At 22.5% G+C, this 22507-nt stretch overlaps 4 protein-coding genes across 4 annotated transcripts; all 4 read left to right on the top strand. All coding sequences in view use genetic code 6, as the record gives it.

The window, feature by feature from the left end:
* Nucleotides 1-209: 209 nt before the first annotated feature.
* Nucleotides 210-10739, top strand: TTHERM_00031840 (transmembrane protein, putative). The gene is made up of 13 exons (XM_971889.3): nt 210-262; nt 311-636; nt 692-1532; nt 1580-1725; nt 1776-2030; nt 2145-2408; nt 2454-2858; nt 2915-3028; nt 3079-3405; nt 3465-3704; nt 3758-8126; nt 8312-10153; nt 10204-10739. Exons 1-13 carry the CDS (start codon nt 244-246, stop codon nt 10644-10646), a joined length of 9591 nt encoding a protein of 3196 aa, XP_976982.3. The 5' UTR covers nt 210-243; the 3' UTR covers nt 10647-10739.
* Nucleotides 10740-12077: 1338 nt separating this feature from the next.
* Nucleotides 12078-14000, top strand: TTHERM_00031830 (ABC-2 family transporter protein; the record flags this gene model as incomplete). Its single annotated transcript, XM_971888.1, has 3 exons — nt 12078-12261; nt 12317-12964; nt 13027-14000. 3 exons carry the CDS (start codon nt 12078-12080, stop codon nt 13998-14000), a joined length of 1806 nt encoding a protein of 601 aa, XP_976981.1.
* A 2992-nt stretch (nt 14001-16992) lies between these two features.
* On the top strand, nt 16993-18932 carry TTHERM_00031820 (lipid transporter family ABC domain protein; the record flags this gene model as incomplete). Its single annotated transcript, XM_971887.2, has 4 exons — nt 16993-17155; nt 17209-17529; nt 17579-17905; nt 17959-18932. The coding sequence occupies 4 exons, from the start codon at nt 16993-16995 to the stop codon at nt 18930-18932; spliced, it is 1785 nt and encodes a 594-aa protein (XP_976980.2).
* A 1014-nt stretch (nt 18933-19946) lies between these two features.
* TTHERM_00031810 (ABC transporter family protein) lies at nt 19947-21898 on the top strand (the record flags this gene model as incomplete). Its single annotated transcript, XM_971886.1, has 4 exons — nt 19947-20106; nt 20163-20483; nt 20543-20869; nt 20925-21898. The coding sequence occupies 4 exons, from the start codon at nt 19947-19949 to the stop codon at nt 21896-21898; spliced, it is 1782 nt and encodes a 593-aa protein (XP_976979.1).
* Between the last annotated feature and the right edge of the window lie 609 nt (nt 21899-22507).

Genomic DNA, 22507 nt, shown 5'->3' with positions numbered 1-22507 from the left:
TTTTTAGCTAAAAAATTTATTTAGGTTATCAAATGGTTTATCTTGGATAAATAAAAATTTGTAATTGGTTGTCTCACTTCTTCTTAAATTATATTCTATGCACTTGAAAACTTAGAAATTATCCTCAATTAGGTTTTAGAAAAGAATTAAGGAGTTAAAGTATAGAATATTTGGTAAAATCTTTATTTATACCAAATAATAAGAGATGGTTATATATAGATATATGATTTTGTTAGTAAAAAAATGACAATCTAGTCTTTGAGTATTTTATTGTTATTTTTTAATTATTTATGATAAAATTTTTATTTAGATTAGTAATACACATAAATAATTGATATGTGGCACTGCAAATATCCAGGGATATTTGTTTTATTGAATCAAAACTTACTATTATTTGTTAAGGTCGATTAAATTATTTAAGTTTCCTCAAATTAAAGCTTTACATTCAACAGCATTTAATTAACAGAGAACCTGCTTGTTGCTACTGATTAATAAGGAGTGGTTGTTATCTACTAATTGATTTTTGAATTAGATGAAGATAATATTATTTCTGGAATTTCTATAAACCTTTTACAAAACATAACTACTGATCTCTAGAAGTATAATAGATATGTTTCCATACAAATTTCAGATTGGGTAATTTTTTATAAAAAATTAATTTGTTGACTTAGTAAATTTATTTATACAACAGATTTATGTTAGAGATCAAAATAATCTTTATTTTTTTTTACTTGATTAATCAGGTTAAATTATATCAAGTTTTTAAATTGTATGTTATGACCTAAAAATAATTTATAATAGATATTTAATGGTAATAACAGACTTAAGAAAACTTGAAATATATGACATGAAATAAAACTATTATTAGATAATAATTAGCTAATAATTAGTAGATTATGATGAAATTAATGTGCAGAATATCTTAGTTGGTCCATTTTAATAGGATTCTGGTTAATTTTAATTCATTTTAATACCTTATCAACAATTTAAAATATCTGTTATTACTCCAAATAAAAACAGATTTTTCTAATAGTGCATTCTCAAGTTAAAACAAAAAAATTTTACTTAAGAAGATATTTAATAAATTGATTCTTAATTTCAATTACAAAAAAATGAAGAGTTAAGTTTAAATAAAGGAAATCAATTTATATAGAATGCTTTTATTTACAATTAAGACAGGAGTTTACTTACATAGTTTTGCTAACAAGGCTATTTCATAGTTTTTGAATTAGAGACTAACTACTTTTTAAATAGCATTTCGCTTTAATATAAACCATAAAATGTGAAATAATTCAAACATACTCTATTTGATTAAATCGGAGATATCTTTATTGTTCTTGTTGATTCAAAATCTATTTAACTTATTGCTATTGACTCTTAAACACTCTTACCCAAAAAAGAACAGTAAATAGCTAGTATTTAGGATAGTGATTTAATTGAAATATGCTTCGATACCATGGAATTAAGAATATTAATATTTTAAAGGTCTTTTTCTGCTATTCGCCTATAAAGCTATGTAATAAATGCAAATGGTATATTTTAAGTATAAATTATTAGATATTAATAATTCTTTTATTAGAAACAGATCAAATATAAATTTATTCAGAAACAGATTTGAATTAGCTAACTTAACAATACGATTACCTTAAAGTTTATATGAGTTCAGAAATTATATTTTTAAGATAGCAATAGAATTTAATACTTAAAACCTATTAATTATAATAAGTAAAATTTTTAAGAAAAAAGATAAATTTTTATAATTATAATAAATATAGGTTTGCAGCTATATTCACACTTCTAATGTTCCATACAGCAATAATTATTTCTTTAAAAATCAAAATAGTAAGATTATTTTTTTTGAAGATAGCTATTTGTATGAATTGAACACAGAAAACTGTGAAGCATAACTTAAAATTTAAACTTAATTCCTTATAAAGTAAATAAGTGCTGATATATTTCCTACCTGTATATTTGTATTGGGATAAAAAGAAGCTATAATATATGATATTGGTAAATATTAGAAGCTTTACGTAATTAAATTTTTAAATTTCAAATAGATGTTTGATAAAAATCAATAATTAATCATTTTAAATAACCAATATTTCCATTTATTTTTATTACTTGATATATTTTTATAAAAATAGAATATAAGTAAATAAAGGACATTAAATTTATCTAATTTTAGTTGGATAAACGGACGTATTTTAGGATATATTGAAGATTATATTAATATTAAAGTGTTTGATTGTCAAAACTTTAGTTAAAGCGAAATAACTGTTTCAAAAACTGTTTTAGACTTTTTTTTAGTTAATTAAGAACAAGCACTTTTGATATATGAAAATTAGGGAATCGATTTATTTTCTCTTTAAACATCAACATTAATAATTAATTGGGATATAATAACAAATGTAAAAAATTTATTTGATTCACTTAAATTTTAAATATTATTTAAGATGTTAGAAAACTATACCTCTGAAGAAATAGTCAGCTCTTTCTCTTAGCCTTCTTAGAGATATTTTGCATTTTAGAACTATTTAGGAGAAATTTCTTTTCTATTCAATCCAAACAGTAGCATTTAAATTTCATAAGCATACCCAGGAACATACGAACTGGATTACTATGTTTCAAATACTACTTTAATCTAATACATTAATGAACTAAATATATTTGTATATGTTAACTAAAATAAATTAGTAGTCATTGAGAATAAAAGTTCATAAATTCTTTAGCAAATAAATATTAGAAATTATGGTGAATTAAGTGAGATGTAAAAAATATTTTATAACAAAGAATGCAAAAAGATAATTGTAGCTGTATATGGATAAATTCTCATACTTGACCAAATTAATTAATACAAAGTTTTTATATTTATTCAATAAATATATTTTTTTTAAATAAAACATTTATAATATAGATTATTAAATAGCTGCTATATTCAAATAAATATGACATAAGATCTGATGGAGATTTCTAGAATGTTTTGATTTATGAAGATTTGAAATCATTAATATGTCTTTTTGATATAAAGGTAAACATTTTTTAGATATTTGTAATAATCAAATAAATATTATTTATTAGACACTTACAAATAAATGGTGTATTAAACCTACTTAATCTTATGATGCATTAAATAGTAAAGTTAATTTGCTTCTCATAATGAAGACCTTCAATAGCGTTATTAATATTTATTATAACTAAATTGATGTATATAGTATCTAATATTAAGGTAAAGTCTTATTTAAGAAAACATATGATTCAATTTTTGAGAGCATAAAGTGCTTTGAAAAAACTCTAACTTGTGTAATTCTAGATACTAATAGCTAGTTGATATTTATTAGGTATATTAATATAAATGATATAGAATTAACTAAAATTAAAAATACTTACATTAAGAAACAACTAGATGTATATTAATTAATTATTTAATCAATTTTTAATATGTATTAATTTTAATAAATAATTAGGCTGTTTTTGATGAAATACATGGATGTATTCATATTCCAGCTTTGAATTCTAATATGTTGTTTGTGTATTGCATATAATATGGGTAGTTTTAACTCAAAAGATAGTTTAAGCTAAAATAGACATTAATCAAAATGATTGATATTGATGATAAATAAGAAACTTTAATTTATGTTGATGATCAATACAACATATAAGGATTTAAAATGATAAAATACTCTTCAAGTGCAACGATATTAAAAGTATATCTTAATTTAATTCATTTTATTTGTTTTAGTTTATTTAATTAAATTAGACGATAGACTATACTATTTCTCTTTCGGTAAATGCAAATGATCAATATCCAAACTATATATTTATATTTGATAAAAAAAGAAGCATTTTAATTATTGGTTTGTCAAAATAAATATTTATAGTTGACACACTACGTAGTAAAAAGATATACACAATAGTCTTGCAAAATAGAATAACTAAAATTAAATATGAAAGAAGTACAAATTTGATTAAATGCTTTGAAGAATACTTTTATGAACAGATAAATTTAGATTTAGTATATCAATAAAATATAATACTTCCTTTTCCTGACTATGTTAAAAGCTATTCTTTATTGCTTGGATTCATATACTTTTAAATGGATATTCAGTAAAATTTATTGATAGCTTATGATGAAAGATAACTTCCTATTAGCAAGTCAATTATTGATTTTACTAAAATTTCAAACTATCCTTTCCTCCAAAACGTTGATTTTTCTCTAATAAATTCTTAATCAGATATTATTGATTTTTTATTAATTATGAATAACCTGATAGCAAGAGTTTAATATGATAAAAACATCTCATAAATATAGTTAGTTAATTTTTATAAAGATCCTGATAACGATCTATTTTAATCGGAATGGGTAATTAAAAATGATAAAAATCCAAAGTAATTAATTATATTTTGCCATAATAACTTCAAAATTAAGATTTTTGATGCTGATTAAAACACTTCTCGAGCTTTGTTAACAGCTAATAATTTTTTAATATAATTCTACTTATCATATCCTTCTCAGTCATATTTAATTGCTGTAGATAAAAATAACAAATGCATCATAGCTGACATCTCATAGTCAAAATATATTATATTTGAATTATAATAGCTAAGTGAAATTAATACACTTAGTAAAATCACTTAATATATTAATATTTAAGATGCTGAAATACTGGAAAAAAATAATAAAATAATTATCTAATGTTAAAATTATTTTTTTTTGCTAAGTATGGACCATATTTTTGATATTGATAGTTCTAAATTTTTTACATAATAAATCCAAAAGTTTCAAACTAATGATGATATTGAGGAGTTGTTCATAGATATTAAATAAAATTTAATATTGATATCAACAACTAATGATGTTATCATTTAATAATATTCAATTGATAGTAATTAAATGATTTATTCAAATTTGCATAAACCTTCTTATGGGAAAGCTAATGTATTAGACTGTTTTAATTATTTACTTATATATTCATATAGCTCAATTAATGTTTACCAAAAATTTTATAACTAAACGTATTTAAAAATTGTATCTAACTATAATGAATTTTTAAGAGACTCAACAATCAAGGATATAACTTTGATTCAATAGGACTATTTATATCAAGATAATTTTTTCATAATAACTTTAACAAATTCTATCAAAATACTTTCTCTAGATCCTAAGAATATAATAGCTCCCTTGATTACTGTACAGACATTATTGGTAAAAAATTTTGAAGTAACATCGATGGAAACATTTAATTTAGCTGATATATAATATTTCTATCTTGATATGATTAGGTATGGAGAGAGAATTTCTATTAATAACAGCTTTGATTTTTTTAGCTTAAGATCTATGATATAGCAAATTTCCGATGATGAATAAACTTGTGTTTTTGAGTTTAAGGAATCTTTAGAAATGTCTGATTCAGCGTATTGGAATAATTAAATTGAAAAAATTTATAAATAATCTTAAATAAGTGTAGAAGATCTAGTTATTAGAGTTAATCCTAATACTTTTCTTAATATTCCTGAGCTAGATACAAAATATATCAGTCCTAGTGGAATTTATGTTTCATTTACTTAAGGTACCAAATTTAAAGATAATGATCGTGTTTTCCTTTCTTAAGATATTGATTTTGGGCCAATATCTATATTTTAAATATATAATTTGAATGTTTCGTTTAGTGGAAATGGAAAATTAATATTGGATGGATTAAAAAGCAAATACTTGAAAACAGCCTTCTTAGAAAAAATAACTATTAGTGGCTAAGATGAATTAATTGATAATTCTTTTATCTTTGCTAATTTGAATTTTGTTTCAATTAAAGATTTAGTAATTAAAGATATTAAATTGATAAATAATTAAATGCAAGTTCCTATATTTTTATTTCAAAATATCAGTAAAGTTATTTTATCTAATATCACAGTAAGCAATATTTCATCAATAGATTATTCAACACTATTTAGCTTTCAAAACTCAACTGAAATAAAGATAATCAATTTTACTATGAACAATTGTTTTCTTTCTACACCTTTCAATGAATTATTCGAAGTATTAAATAACTAATCATAAAGCTAAAATGATTATTACTTTATAAGAAATTCTCAAAACTTAACTTCCTTAACACCAGATATCCCAGTTTACAAATTTATTTCTTTTTTCTCAATAAATTAGGATTTAATATTTAATCATGATTAATTCAATGTTATTGATTATTCGATTCAAAATAAAACATCTACTCCTCCCTAAAGAAAGATTTCTTAGCCAACAGTTTACCATCTCTAGATTGTGGATGAAGGAATAGCTAGTTATATATTTTCGTTTTATAATTCATAAACAATCACAATATAAAATATTAATATATAATAAAATAATTTTTTTAATATTGCAAGGATTTTATTAGTTTAAAACTGTTAAAATTTTTAAATTAGCTCAATTTAACTAAACTAAGCTGAATTTTATACTAGATTAGATGAATAACTAAGAAGAGAACCGTTTGATGATAATAATGTGTTCGAATAATTTACAAATCTAAGCTCCTTTGATGAAAGTGAAAATGTATATGAAGAATATTCTAGTGACAACTTTGAGTTATATAATTTACAACCTTTCATAGCTCGTTCATTAATTTGTTTCCATAAAATTAATAATATACTCATAGAAGACTTTTAAATATAGAATATGCAAATACAACAAAATTTTTTGATTTTTGTAAGTGTGCTTTAAACTAAGTAAGTTTTATTTAATAACACAAACTTCAATCAGATTTTCTAAGCTGAATAGAGATTAGCAGTTATAATAAAGGCTCAAAATATTGAAAATTTATGGATATTTGATTCATTATTTTAAAACAACAATAACATTATATTTCTAGATTCACAAGAGTTAAGAGTTAGTCGAACTATATCACTTTAAAATAATGTCGTAAACATAGATAAAATCAAATTAAAAAGTAGTTTTAACTAAAAATCTTACATAATTGTTCATTCTTTTATTATAAAAATAACCAATTCCATTTTTTATAATCTTATTAATTAATAAAATGGAAACCAATACATTGATTACTCATAAAATATATTATTTAATGATTTTGCAGCTCTTCCAGTAGGAATTATAAATGTGTTTAATTTTAATAATTTTTTTGGAGATAGTTTAACCTTTTTTTAGTGCAAATCAAGGAGTATTGCTGGTATTTGTCTTTAAAATGGAATACTTTCTATTATTTAAAATAGTAAATTTGAGGGTAATACTGCTACACATAATGCAGGAGGAGTATTATTTTATCAGGTTCAACTAATTTAAATTATAAATAGTGTTTTTCTTTCAAACAAATCCTTATAAGGATCTGGTGGAGCAATATACATTACTCAGTCAGTAATAGATGTTATTATTAATTGTGAGTTCACTAACAATAACGCAGCTGCCGAATCTGGTGGGGCTATTTTTATTTCACAATCTAATTTAATAAAAAGCATTAGAAATAATAATTTTACTAAAAATAAAGCTGCAGTTGGCGCATCTATAAGAATAGTAGATTAATATGATACTTTTAAAATTCCTTTAATGATTTAACAAAATAAATTTTTAAATAATACTTCTACTTTATACGGTTCTACTGTTACTTCTTTTCCATAAAAGATGGTATTCGTGGATAAAAATTTAAAAATAATATAAATACCTACAATATAGCACACTAGTGGATATAATCTCAAATAACCTATTTAAATAGCTTTGTTAGATGAAGCTGGTTAAATTGTAAAAAACCCATCTAATGTGAACGTGACTCAAAATAATTTTGCTTTCAGTGATTATATTTATCAAGAATTTAAAAGCTATTAATTATTCTTTAATATGTAAAAGAATAAAAACAAAGTAAAGATAGTTGGAAAAAGCACTTACAATTTTGAAATAGAAAAACCAATTTTTTTACTAAATATAACTTTAATTGGAGTAATTTAGAATGAGGAAATTTTAAGTATAGAGACATTAAATTTATATCCTTATGTGATGTAAAACAACTCACAGGTACCCTACAGTCCTTTATAAGTTTCTATAAAAATAAATTTTACAATCTGTTAGAGAGGAGAAGTTCCTATTTATCAAGAAGAATAAAACTTAACTCTGTGTAGTCCATGCCCAAGTGGTAATAATTTATTAGTTTTAATAAGAAAATTAATTTCATTTTAAATATATTCATATTTACTGCTAATATAAATTAATTTAAACAACATTACTTAATTTTTTATACTTTTTTAAATTTAAAAATAAAAATGTTAAAAAATTAATATAATTTTTCTAAATATAATTTAAATAATTTATCATATATAGGTAAATATAGCTTGGAAAATATAACTATTAAAGATATTTAAAAGAAAAAAAATTTTACTTGTAAGCTATGCCCAGAGTCTGCAGAGTTTTGTGAAAGAGATGTTATTAAATTAAAAAATGAGTATTGGAAAAATATAGGCTCAGATTAAATTTTTTATTGTAATTATAATTCAAAGAATTGTTAAGCATAGCTCTACTCAGATCCTGAAAAAATATGTGCAGAAGGTTATATCGGTGTTTTTTGTAAAGAATGTGATTATAAAGGGTCTGTTTGGGGATAAAAGTTTGGTAGATTTAACACATCTAATTGCAGAAGTTGTAGAGATTCATTTAATTCTTTTAATATAGTTATTTTGGTAATCTTAATTATAATATTGATTATCTACATATTATATTAGCTTTCTTTACAGAGAAAATATGCTAAAAAAAGTTGTATCGCATATTACTTAAGAAAAGCAAAAATTATTCCTATGGGTATAAGCGAATTTACAAATCTAAATGCAGTTTATACTAAACTGCTTATTAACCATTTACAGATTTTAGCTCTCTTCAGCTAATTGAATATTCCCATTCCAAGATTCTTTTCATAGTCAGCTGAGTTATTTGGTGGTGATCCCAACAGCATAGTATCAGCTAATATTGATTGTCTGTCTTCTGATTTTACAAACCTTCCTACTTATGTTAATATAAGCCTTCTTTCGATATTAAACCCTTTTATTCTCTTTGCTTTAATAACTTTAATTAGAACTATTTATATTCTCCTAAGATATACTAAGGGATTGATTTTTTATTTTATAAAGGAAAATGAGGAAATTAACATGATTTCTTAGAATATTAAACCTAAATCAAAAATCTAAAAAATGGTTAGAGCTTTCAAAATAAAAATGGTTACATGTCTTATTTTCCTATACTTTTTTTTTGCTCCTTCTATATTAAATAGAATCCTTTCTTATATGGCATGTGCCCAAATTGATGAGATTTAATATATAGTTGGAATGAGCAATTTAACTTGTTTTAATAGCGAACACAAGCTCTATCTGTTCACTTTTCTTTTTCCAGTTTGCTTACTATGGGCTTTATTTATACCAATTTACTTTTTCTTTAAACTAAAATCAAATAGAGAGTATTTAGATTAAATAAGAATGAAATTTCAATTTGGTTTTATATACCAAGAATATAAAAGAAGTTGTTATTATTGGGAATTTGTTAAAATCTTTTTAAAATTCACTATTATTTCCACCTTAATGATTTTCTATGAATAATAAACAATAAAAATTATTCTAGTTGCAACTCTTGTTTTAGCCTACAATTAACTCATCTATATCATCTAACCATTTGTTTCTAAAGTATTAAATCAAGCTGAAAAATACTCAACTATAACACTTATATTTACTGGTTTCCTTATCCTTCCTATTAATGACTATACTAACACTGAAGATTTTTATATTTTAATTATCAGCTTTTTTATATTAATTAGCAATTTAAGTTTCTTGCTATTTATGCTCAAACTAATCTTCCTTTAACCACTCCCTTATTCTTATAGCAAGATGAATTACTTCTAAAAATTCATCTATAAACTTAAATTTTACTTTCCTAATCTTTTTTCTTCTGTTAAATTCAAGCCTTCTGACCCATATAGAGTGTTTAGAAACTGGAAAAAATTAAAGATGTGCATATATAAATTTGTTAACTTTAAAGATCAAAAGAAACTTAAGGATAGCCACATCATTGAAGCAGCAACTTAAAATAATATTAAATCTCTAGCAAATATAGAACATAGCTAATCTACATCCAAAGATTATGACAAAAAAGAAATCTGCAATACAGTTTAAATCTTTAGCTGTAATTTAATTTATTTTACTTATTAATTTACTTCATATCATTTTTTTCAGTTAAAAATTTAGAAAGTCCAACACTATTAAGTAAATAGCAAACAAAATCTAAACTAGTCAATTAAAATTATTAGTCTAATATTATCACAAATACATCAAGCAGAAGTAAAAGATCAGATATATTTACTAATTCTAATTAAATTATTAAATTATCATAAAATTCAAAAACATCAGTTTAGTCTAAAGGAAGTAATGATACTAATTAACTAAATATCAATTCCACTTAAAAATAATCTCCTCGTAAAACTGGAATATTAATTAACAAAGCAAACCAAAATTAATTAATTAATCTTAAATAGGCAAGAAAAATTAGCTTTCCTACTAATCTTGTAATAGACCAAATTATTCCACAACACAAATTATCTTCCTTCTCTAAAATAAAAGAAGATAAATAAGAAAATAAATTAATAGAGTTAGAATAAACAAACGAAATATAAAATTGAATTTAACTCTTTCAATTTTTTTATGTTTAGTTATTATGAAGAAACACTTAATTTTTCATAATTTTTTTTTTTCTTATTGTTAACCATATTTCCTTTTTTTTTTGAATAAATAATGATGATTTAAATTTAATTTTTTGCAATTCCATTTATCTTTAAATATAATATTGAATTTACTTGAAAATATAAAAATCTCACAATTTTTTAAAAATCAAAAAATAAAAAATTATAATTAATAAAAAATTATTTTGAAAATTTTTAAGTAGAGTTATTTTTAGTTTTGAATATTGCTGATTTCTTATACCTAAACATGTTAATTTTTATTAATATTATAGATAAAAAATGTTTATAAGGCATCAATATATATTTATTGTTTTTTTAAATAAGAATTTATCAAATCTTTTTAAAATCAGATGAGTATTTAATGTTTTTATAATAAAAAATTTTTTTTTCATTTAAATTTATAAAATTAATTTATATAAAATGTTTATTTTTCATTTATATGAACAGAAAAACTTTCTAAATTTTTTGTAATGCTATAAATCCTTGTGAATAGCAAATTTTTGATAATAAATAGCATAAATAATTTAGCATTAAAACTAATAAAAATGGAATATAAGATTCATAGCTTATAATTAATTTGCTTTTAGAGGTTTTGAATTATATAATTTATCTTTATTATTATAAATGTTTTAATATTTGTTAATGAATAATTTAATTCTTATTCACAGCTTTTTTAAGATTACTTTTAATATCTTCAAAATAATATAACAAGTCCTTTTGCAAAGTAAATTTCTAACTAATTCTGATCGCAAAGATAATGAAATCATCAATCAATATAAACAATATATTTTGAAGAGTTTTTTATCTTAAAAAATGTTTTAAATAGTAATTAGAAATTTTAGATGATTGTAAGAAATTATAAAATATATTTATTTACTTTAATATTTAAAAATTTTTAGAAAAAAACCTTTTATTTTTATATTGAATTTCATTTTAAATCTAAAATAAGTAATAGATTGACAATTATAAAATTAAAATTTTTCTTTCATATTTTTCTTTTAATTAATTATAATTTCTGCTTTTAATTAGATTTTATCAGTATATTGCAATAATTTACAAGACATTACACAATAAAAAAATAAAATCAATTTATGAGCAGAAGTATTTAGCGTATTATAGAATAAAATAGCTGATCTGAATCCTAAAATTATGTACGTTTTAACTAATGGTATGAAATATTTTATTTAATCATAAGAGCCTATTTATTTTACTTTTTATTTTTAAAGATAGATAACATAATTTTTCATCTATTCTAGGGGAGGAATATAGTAATGTAAATTAAAGTCTCTTGTTTAAAAAGTGTGTATATTTTATTTATATGAATTATAAAAAATTAAATTTATAAAATTTTAATATAAAATACCAAAAAAGATGTCCTAAATCAATAAAAAATTAAGTCCTATCATAGCTCCTCAAAATTAGCTACCTATTGCTACCAAAGTTAATATCACTTTCAAAGATATTAAATACACAGTAAAAACATCAAAAGGTCCTAAATAGCTCCTTAAAGGAGTCTCGGGAATATGCAAGAGTGGAAAAATAAATGCAATATTAGGTAATTAGATAATAATAAATGAAAAAATATTTTAAATTATTAATTAAACTATTAGGTTCTTCTGGAGCTGGAAAAACCACTTTGCTAAATGTCTTATGCTAAAGAGCAGTTAATGCTAAAAATCAAACACTTGAAGGAGAAATATTGGCTAACTCTTAGCCCTATGATAGTGATAAATTTTCTACATTCGCAGCATATGTAATGTAAGATGATATACTCCTCGAAACCATGACAGTAAAAGAGTGCTTTCAATTTGCAGCTAATCTAAAGACAAAAGGTACTGCTGAAGAGAAAAACTAAAAAGTTGATGAAATGATTAGGGAGTTGAGACTGGAAAAATGTCAAAATACGTTTATTGGAGGTTTGTTTGTGAAAGGTATTTCCGGAGGAGAAAAAAAAAGAACTTCTATAGGTTATGAATTGATAAGCAATCCCTCATGTATCTTCTTAGATGAGCCCACTTCAGGATTAGACAGTTTTACTGCTTACAGCATAATTCATTTACTTTCTAATTATGCTCATAACAATGATAAAACTGTAACATTCACTATTCATTAACCCTCTACTGATATTTGGAATTTGTTTGACCATATAATACTCATGGTAGATGGATAATTTATTTATTAAGGTGATGGAAAATAAAATATTATAAACCATTTCTCCAGTATTGGTTTTAGTTGCCCTATTAAATCCAACCCTTCAGGTATATAATTTATTGTAAGCTGTTTAATTAATTGAAAATTAAATTAATTTTTTATTAAAAAGATTATTTGATGTCAATAATGCATGGTGGAAGTGAAGTTAATGTTAAAAACTATGAAAAGTATTTCTAAGGCTATAAGAATAAATTAGAGCAGTAAGCAATAAAAGAAATAAAAAATACTTCTGTTGAAATTCTACCACATAATAGTGTCTAAAATAGTATTCTTTATTAGATAAAGGTGTTAGCGGAAAGATAATTTAAGATTATAAAAAGAAATCCCATTCTATCGAGAGCAAGATTGGCATAAGCTATAATTACTGCTTTGTTTATTGGATTAGTTTTTTTAAGAATGCCAGGTCCTAACGATAATCTATCTCAAAGAGATGTTTAAGATAGAAATGGTGTTTTGTTTTTATGCATAATTTTAAGTTTTATGCTGTAGCTTAATCCAAGTATATTGACATTTCCTTCTTAAAGAAATGTATTTTTAAGAGAAGAAAATTAAAAGCTTTATACAGTTTTTACTTATTTTTTGGGTAGAATTATCGTAGATATCATTCCTGCAATAATATTTCCAATAATAAGTTCTTTGATTTTATATTGGATGGTTGGCTTCAATGACGAAGAAGCTCTCAGAGTATTGACATTTATTTTTGTAATGGTACTTATGAGTTTAGCAGGTCTTGCATTTGGTTATCTTGGTGGCTCAGCATTTAGTGATGCTAAAGTAGCAACTTCTTTAGCTCCTCTTGTTTTAATGCCTTTTATGCTATTTGCAGGATTATATAAAAATGCTTCAGATTATGCCTCATGGATAGGTTGGATTTAATATATTTCTCCTATAAAATATGGATTTATAGCAGTTGTTAGGAATGAGTATAATTATGAAGGCTAAGGCTACATTTAAGATCCAGTTAAACAGTTAAATTTTACCATGTCAACATAAGACGCTATCTATTGCTTAGTTGGAATAGTAGTTGTAGCTCTCATATTGTCTTTCATATTTTTATTAATTCTTAAAAAAAGGCTTTAATGAAGGTTAATACTGTCTGTATTCGTTTCTTTATAAAACATTAGCCAAAATATTTACCATATTTATACTTTTTCACTTTCACAAAAAATAATCAATAGTAAAAAATGATTACTATTATTAAAAAATCATGTTTTTGCTTTACAAATAAATCATATTCTCATTAACCTAAAAAAAATTCTGCCTTATGAATAATAAAAATATTAAATATTATATATTAATTATAAATATTTCTTGTTTACACTTTATAAATTTTTTTCTAATATTAATTTACTAAGTATGATTTTAACTAAATATAAATTTCCATCTAATTATTTCCTTCAAATGTTTTAAACAAATTAAATAAAATCTGACTAAATATTTTTTGAATGAAATAATTTTTATGGAATTTTAATTTATTTTTAGATTTTTGGTAATTTTTTTTTTTGATGAATTAATTATATTTTTTGAATGTCAATTTTTATCTTAAATTTCATAAAATATATTTTATTTAATTTAAAGTTTTACTAATTATGTAAATTATATTTTTTAAAATTTAATAATTTCTTTCAATTTTATTTTCAAAATAAGGAAAATAAATTGATATTAACTCAAAAAATTTAATATGAATGCAAAAAAAATGAAGAAATTTTAAAGGGAGAGATACCTGTAAAAGAGAAGTAGTTACTTTTTTTTTGGGTTTTTTTATTTAGTTTATATTGATCGAATTATTTATACCATAGAAGATTGTAAGGAGTTGGAAAAGCGTCTCTTTTGAAAATATTAGTCATACAATCTTAACATTGATATTTATGTATACCCTCTTGACAATACAAAGAGTTAAGTTGCTAATTTTTAATTACTTGAATATTAATAAATTCAATTAAAATGTGAATCATATTTAAAAATAATAATTATTGAGAAATTTTAAAAGACTTTTGTAATTAATTTAGATTTATTTTATTAGATATAATAATTGTAAATAAACATAATATTTATGAAAATAGAAGAATATTAATAAACAAACATTAGTTGCTTTTTAAATTTTGAAGTAGTAACAAATAATAAATTTCTGTAATTAAGTAGAAAATTTAACATATTTTATTTATTACATATAAATAAATAAGCAGTATTAATTTATTTCATTTTGTATTTCATTGTAATAAATACTTATATATTAGTTTTATCAAATTAAAACAACTGATTTAATGTTAGTAAGCTCAAAATAATTTTTACATAACGAGAATTAAAAAATGTTGCTCTTCAAATGAATCTGATATGTGAAATAAATATATCCCTATTGTTTTGGTATTTATTTTATAGAATGTAATTTGATCCTATACTTAAAGATTATTTGAAATAATTAAAAATTTAATTATAACTCAGAATTTATTGGGTATTTATAAAAACTAAAAGTTATTCTTACATCTTTACTTTATAAAAAATTTAAAGTAATGATAATAAAAAGTAAAAATATAAATTAAATTGGTCAGCTCTTCGCAAAATTGATGAATCTATAAAAATTAAAAATGTTTTATTATACAATTTTTATAAAACTTCTGTAGTGTATTTTAAAATTAGAATTCAAAGTACTTTCTTTATCCTTAATTTGAATATTGAAATAGAAGAAAAATTCAAGCATTACTTAATTTACTGAATTGATAGTAAATTTGAACAAAATATTTAATCCCTATATTTACAATAATAAGAGTGGTAATGTAAATACTTTCAAATAAATTTATGAATCTTTAGTAAAATAAATTTTAATTGTGCTTTATTTCATATTAATTTAAAATATTATTTAAGTATTTTATAAAATATCTAGTTAAGCAGACTGAATTATATACCTTTTCTCATAGCTCTCTTAAATAAATACTAATCTAAATAATATCAAAGTTATTATTTTTCAGTCTATTAAATTTTGAAAATCACTCATTCTTTTGTGAAAGTAGTAAATTAATATAAATATGAAAATAATATTCAGAATTTATTGGTGTGGTATAAATGATAAACAAAAAAATTACTCTAAGAGGTTCATAAAATGCTCAATAATTATATAAAAATGAGCTGATTTTGTTTATTATTTTATTTTTTGATATAAAAAAATATTAAAGTTGAAAATTGTAAAATATTTTATTATAAAAAACTAAAAAAATATTAGTTGAAATTGTAAGACCTGATAAATAACTTTACTAAGTATTAATTTTTAATTAGAAAAGAAAAAAGGAAACTAATAAAGAGTCCAAGCAGTTTAAAAGTATTTAAGACTTTTTAAACAAATAAAACATTTTCTTACATAAAATTATTTGTATATTGTTCTTTATTTACATATTTAAATTAAAAGCAGTAATTTTAAAATTATTTATGAAATATTTTAATAGCAAATACTAATAGTTATTTTTTTATAAATTAAAGTACATTATACTATTTATAATGGATAAAAAAAGACAACTTAGGAATGAATACATGGGCAATACAAGCTAAAATTTCTATTATATTGTTAAATTCAAAAAATATTTTTACATGCATTTATTACTCCATAAATTATATTTTCATAATAAAAATATGTTTATTTATTTTAGTTTTCAGAATTTATTGATTTGATACACTCTATCAAAAAGGTTTACAAAATATCTAACTATTTAGTTGCTAAGAACTTACATTTTTTTGATTTTAAGTTATAATTTTTTTAAGCTATTTACTGGTACAGAATTTAAAATATTTTAACAATCTGTAGTTATCAATTACTACATTCTACTTTGCGTAGGTAATAATTCATAATTGACTCCAGTTTATTATAAACTTTAACTTTATTATATTTTAAAGTTGTAGTATCAATGAAGAGCATTAATCTATGATTAAAAACATATTAATTTAATAAAATTCCCTTTAATTCTAATCAGAGCCCTTTAAATAGTGCATATTTTTTTGTAAAATGAAAAATAATTAAAATAATAAATATAAAATTCATATAAAAAATAAAATACTAAATAGTACTAATCTTAAAAAACACAATCAGATGATCTAAACTAAGAATATTGACATAATCTAAGAAAATCGTCATGTTGATATTACTTTTAAAAATATCACTTACACAGTAACACTTAAAGATGGATCTAAAAAAGATCTACTTAGAGGAGTCAGTGGTATTTGCAAAAGTGGAGAGGTTACAGCTATTTTAGGTAATTGTATCAATTGTTTAAATTTATATATTGAATTAAACTTATTAATATAGGATCTTCTGGTGCAGGAAAAACAACCCTTTTAAATGTTCTTAGTTAGAGAATATCTAACACAAGGAAAAATCATCTTAGTGGTGAGATTCATGCTAATAACAATCAATATGATGCAGATTAATTCAGTCAATTTGCCTCTTATGTTATGTAAGACGATGTCTTACTTGAAACAATGACAGTAAAGGAATGCTTGACATTTGCTGCTAACTTAAGGACTAGTGGAACTCCTTTGCAAAAAGAAGAGAAAGTATTAGAAATAATCAGAAGTCTTCATCTAGAAAAATGTTAAAATACATTTGTTGGAGGATAGTTTATTAAAGGTAAATCTAATTGGAAATTAGCAAAATATTTTAAGAGTTTTAATTTAAGGTATTTCTGGTGGTGAAAGAAAAAGGACTTCTATTGGTTATGAATTGATTAGTGATCCATCATGCATATTTTTGGATGAACCTACTTCGGGATTAGATAGTTTTACTGCATATAGGATTATCCATCTCTTATCAGATTTCTCACACAATAAAAAGAAAACAGTAGTTTTTACCATTCACTCACCTTCTTCTGATATTTGGAATTTGTTTGATAACATCATGTTATTGGTAGAAGGAAGATTTATTTACTAAGGAAAGGGAAAGCAAAATATTTTGCAATACTTCTCATCCATCGGATTTAATTGCCCTAAATACTCCAACCCAGCAGGTTTTTTTCTTTAAAGTAAGAAATAAATTTAATAAAATTTAATAATAAAATAGATTATATGATGCAAATAATGCATTCCAGTAAGTAAGAGAATGTTTAAAACTATCCTTTATATTTTGAAGGTTACGATAAGAAATTATAGCCTATTGTTAACTACAGAATTTCTGAAACAAATTAAGGTTTATTACCTCTAAAATCTGCAAAAACATCATTTTTTTACTAAGTAATGCTCATTGCTAAAAGGTAAATAAAAATTATCTAAAGGATCCGTATTCTATCCAAAGCGAGAATGGCTTAAAGTATTATACTTGGAGTCTTCTTAGGATTAGTTTTTTTGAGAATACCAGGTCCAACTGATAATCCAACAATTAGAGATGTTAATGATAAGAATGGAATTTTACTTTTTTTCTCAGTTGCTATTTATATGATGTAGTTACAATTTTGTATACTAACCTTCCCTATCTAGAGAGCAGTATTTTTGCGAGAAGAAAATGCTAAATTTTATACAGCAGGACCATACTTTGTTGGCTAATTTATTGTTGATATGATTCCTGCAATAGTTTTCCCAACAATTACTTCTCTAGTCTCTTATTGGATGATTGGATTGAATGATGATAATGCTGGAAAGGTTTTCTTTTTTATTTTTATAGCTATATTGACTAGTATATCAGGTTAAGCATATGGGTATTTAGCTGGTACTGCATTCAGTGATGTAAATGTAGCTGTTTCTTTAGCTCCAGTTTTGATTAAACCATTTATACTTTTTGCTGGGTTACTTAAGAACACAGGTGATTATGCAAGTTGGATTTCATGGTTCTAATATCTATCCCCTTTCAAGTATAGTTTTACTGCACTTTGCCTAAATGAATATAATTATGATGGTCCAGGCTACCCTTAAGATCCAGTTCATTAATTAGATTTTAATATGTCTAAATGGCAAGCAGTTGGAGGTTTAATCGGCTGCTTTTCAATTTGTACTTTTGTCTCTTTTCTATTTTTACTAATAATGAAAAAAAGAGTACAATGAATTCTATTAATTAAATTTACGCAAGAAGGTATGTTATTTGTTACATATTGATCAAGTAATTATCTATTCTAAGTATTATTTCTACTTCAAATAGCAAAATTTTTGTAATTAAATAATCAGTAATTTTATTCAAACTAAGCTAAAAAATAGTTTTCAAAAATTAATCATTTATTTTATTCTAAATGTAAAAATATTTTTATCCAAATTAAAAAAATTATTTTTTTATTTATTTTGAAAAATTTATAATCTCATAATTGACTTTTGTAAACTGAAGAAGCAAAATAAATTTATATATTTATTTTTTATATTAATCAGAGATTACTGACTCATTTTTATCAAAATAATAACATAATTATATCAAAAAATGTAAATTGCTTGATTAAAAAATAAATTTTTATAGGAAATTAAAAAAATATAAAACATTTCTAAATAAATTCAATGAAGGATGAAGGAGTATTTGTCCTATATTTAATATAATGATGATGAATATCTATATATATTCCTTCATTCTATTTTATAAATTAATTAGAAATGAATAAGTGGAAATTTAAGACTTCTCAGAAAATAAGTGGAATAAATTATTGATTTTTAAGCCAGAATTTATCAGCATTATACAGATTGTAAAATGATGATTTACATAAGTAATTAAATAATTAACAAATAAAATTGTTTTAATAAAAAAAAATTTTTGATAAAATCATTTATAAATACCAGTTTATTCAAGGTTATCATAATAATTTTATTGAAAAGCTTTATTTAAGCACTTTTTGAAAATTTAGCAAAGTAATTTACAAAACTTAAAAAAATAAAAATTTTTTTTATTTGGTCATGATTAAAGTTTAATTACAAAATTCAATAGAAATCTATTTTTATTAAATCAACTTTGCTTTGAAGAAAATAGGTTTAACTTGTATTTAAAAAATACATTATGCAGACATTGTTTAATATAAAAAATTTAAAATTATTAAAATTATTAATTTCTAAAAGATAAAATTAAATCTAAACTACAATAAAATGAAATAAATATAAAGTATTGATATTGTTAAAAACTACCATGTTGATATAACTTTTAAAGACCTCACTTATACTGTAGTGTCCAAAAAAGGAGAATAAAAATAATTATTAAAAGGTGTCAGTGGAATTTGTAAAAGCGGAGAAGTCGCTGCTATTTTAGGTAATATATTTTTTATACATTCTCAGTTTTATAATTTTATTATGTAATTTGAAAAGGGTCTTCTGGCGCAGGAAAAACTACTTTGTTGAATGTGCTAAGCTAAAGAGTTAGTAACACAAAAACTTCATAAATAACAGGTGAAATTAAAGCTAACAATCATGATTATGATTCAGATAAGTTTAGTTAGTTTGCTTCTTATGTTATGTAAGATGATATTTTACTAGAAACTATGACAGTCAAAGAATGCATCACTTTTGCTGCAAATCTTAGAATAGGAGGAACCCCAGAATAAAAAGAATTAAAAGTTAATGAAGTTATCAAGAATCTAAATTTAGAGAGATGCTAAAACACTATGATTGGAGGACAGTTTGTTAAAGGTTAGCTTTTCAATTTTTTAATATTTTTTTTTTTAATTTTTAAATTTTTAATGAAACAGGTATTTCTGGAGGAGAAAAGAAAAGAACTTCTATTGGGTATGAATTAATCAGTGATCCAGCTTGTATATTTTTAGATGAGCCCACTTCTGGATTAGATAGCTTCACTGCTTATAGAATCATACATCTTCTTAAATAATATGCTTAAAATAAAAATAAAACTGTAGTATTTACTATTCACTCTCCTTCTTCAGATATTTGGAGTATGTTTGATAATATTATGCTTTTGGTAGATGGAAGGTTTATTTATTAAGGCAAAGGAAATCTTGATATTATTTAGCATTTTTCTTCAATAGGATTCAATTGCCCAAAATTCTCTAATCCTGCAGGTATTGATAATTATTTTATAAATTTTAAATTAAGGATTTTATTTTTAAAAAATAGACTATTTTATTTCAATCATGCACTCTAGCAGATAATAAAACGTTGAAAACTATCAAGTGTATTTTGAAGGATACAATTAAAAGTTAAAACCAATTATTTATGAAAGAATAGACAATGCAAATTAAGGCTTATTACCATTAAAACAAACCAAAACCTCATTTTTTTATTAAGCTTTTTTGATAGCACAAAGATAAGCAAAGATTATAGCTAGAATCAGAATATTATCAAAAGCTCGTGTTATATAAAGTATTGTCCTAGGCCTATTCTTAGGCGCTGTATTTTGGCAAATTCCAGGACCTACTGAAAACCCTACCATTAGAGATATAAATGATAAAAATGGTATTCTACTCTTCTTCTCAATTACAATTTACATGATGCAATTATAATTTTGCATTTTGACATTCCCAATTTAGAGACCTGTATTTTTAAGAGAAGAAAATGCCAAATTGTATACTACTGCTCCTTATTTTATTGGTTAGTATTTAGTTGATATGGTTCCTGCAATCATCTTTCCTATAATTACTTCTCTAGTAGCATATTGGATGATTGGTTTGAACGACGATAATGCTGGTAAAGTGTTTTTCTTTATTTTAGTAGCAATATTGGCTAGTTTATCTGGATAGGCTTTTGGATATTTAACTGGTTCATTAATTAATAATCCAAATGTAGCTGTTTCATTGGCTCCAGTTTTAATAAAGCCTTTTATGCTATTTGCTGGACTGGTTAAAAATGGAAGTGATTATGCTAGTTGGATATCTTGGTTTTAATATCTCTCCCCTTTCAAATATAGTTTTGCAGCATTATGTTTAAATGAATATGATTATGATGGCCCATCTTATCCCTAAGACCCTATCCATTAACTAAATTTTGATATGTCAAAATGGTAATCAGTAGGAGGATTGATAGGCTGCTTTTCAATTTGCACCTTTGTTTCATTTTTATTCCTTCTACTTTAGAAAAAAAAATTGTAATGAAACAAAAATAAATAAACAAGCAAAATAACCAAATAACTATTATAAAAATTATTTTTATTATTAAATCAAATATTATTTTTACCAATTTATTAAATTATAAGTTTCATAATTTTAAAGTAAATAAAATTTTAAATTAGTTAAAACTAAATTTAAAAATCTAAGTTAACCAATTTATAAATGTTGAGATTTAACTTATGGCAAATAAAAATTTTCATAAATTATTTTTTCTTAAGGAATCAAATGATATTTTAAGTTAAATTAAAAAAAAGTTTGAAATAAAAGCAATAATAGCAAATTATATGGGTGAATTATGATCAAAATTTATTATTATTTTTGCAAGTGTACATTAGTGAGTGTTGTGGAGTTAATAATTTTTTTAGAAAAAGTAAAAAATGTATTCAACAAAAAAAGGAAATTTTTTAATTATAATTTTTAACATCAATCTTCAAAAAATAGAAATAAAATATTTAAATAATATAGCCGTTCCTTTGTTTGAATATCCATTTGCTGATTGGATATTTTTTCTAATCAGTGTGGAAATTGTAAATAATATTTTGTTTTTTTAATCTGAATTTATTAGAGAGATGTACCTCTGCTATAAAATTAAGC

The sequence above is a fragment of the Tetrahymena thermophila genome, assembly GCF_000189635.1.
Source record: "Tetrahymena thermophila SB210 genomic scaffold scf_8254667, whole genome shotgun sequence".
In the NCBI taxonomy this organism is placed as follows: Eukaryota; Ciliophora; class Oligohymenophorea; order Hymenostomatida; family Tetrahymenidae; genus Tetrahymena; species Tetrahymena thermophila.
This window is presented reverse-complemented; position numbering and strand designations above follow the sequence as displayed.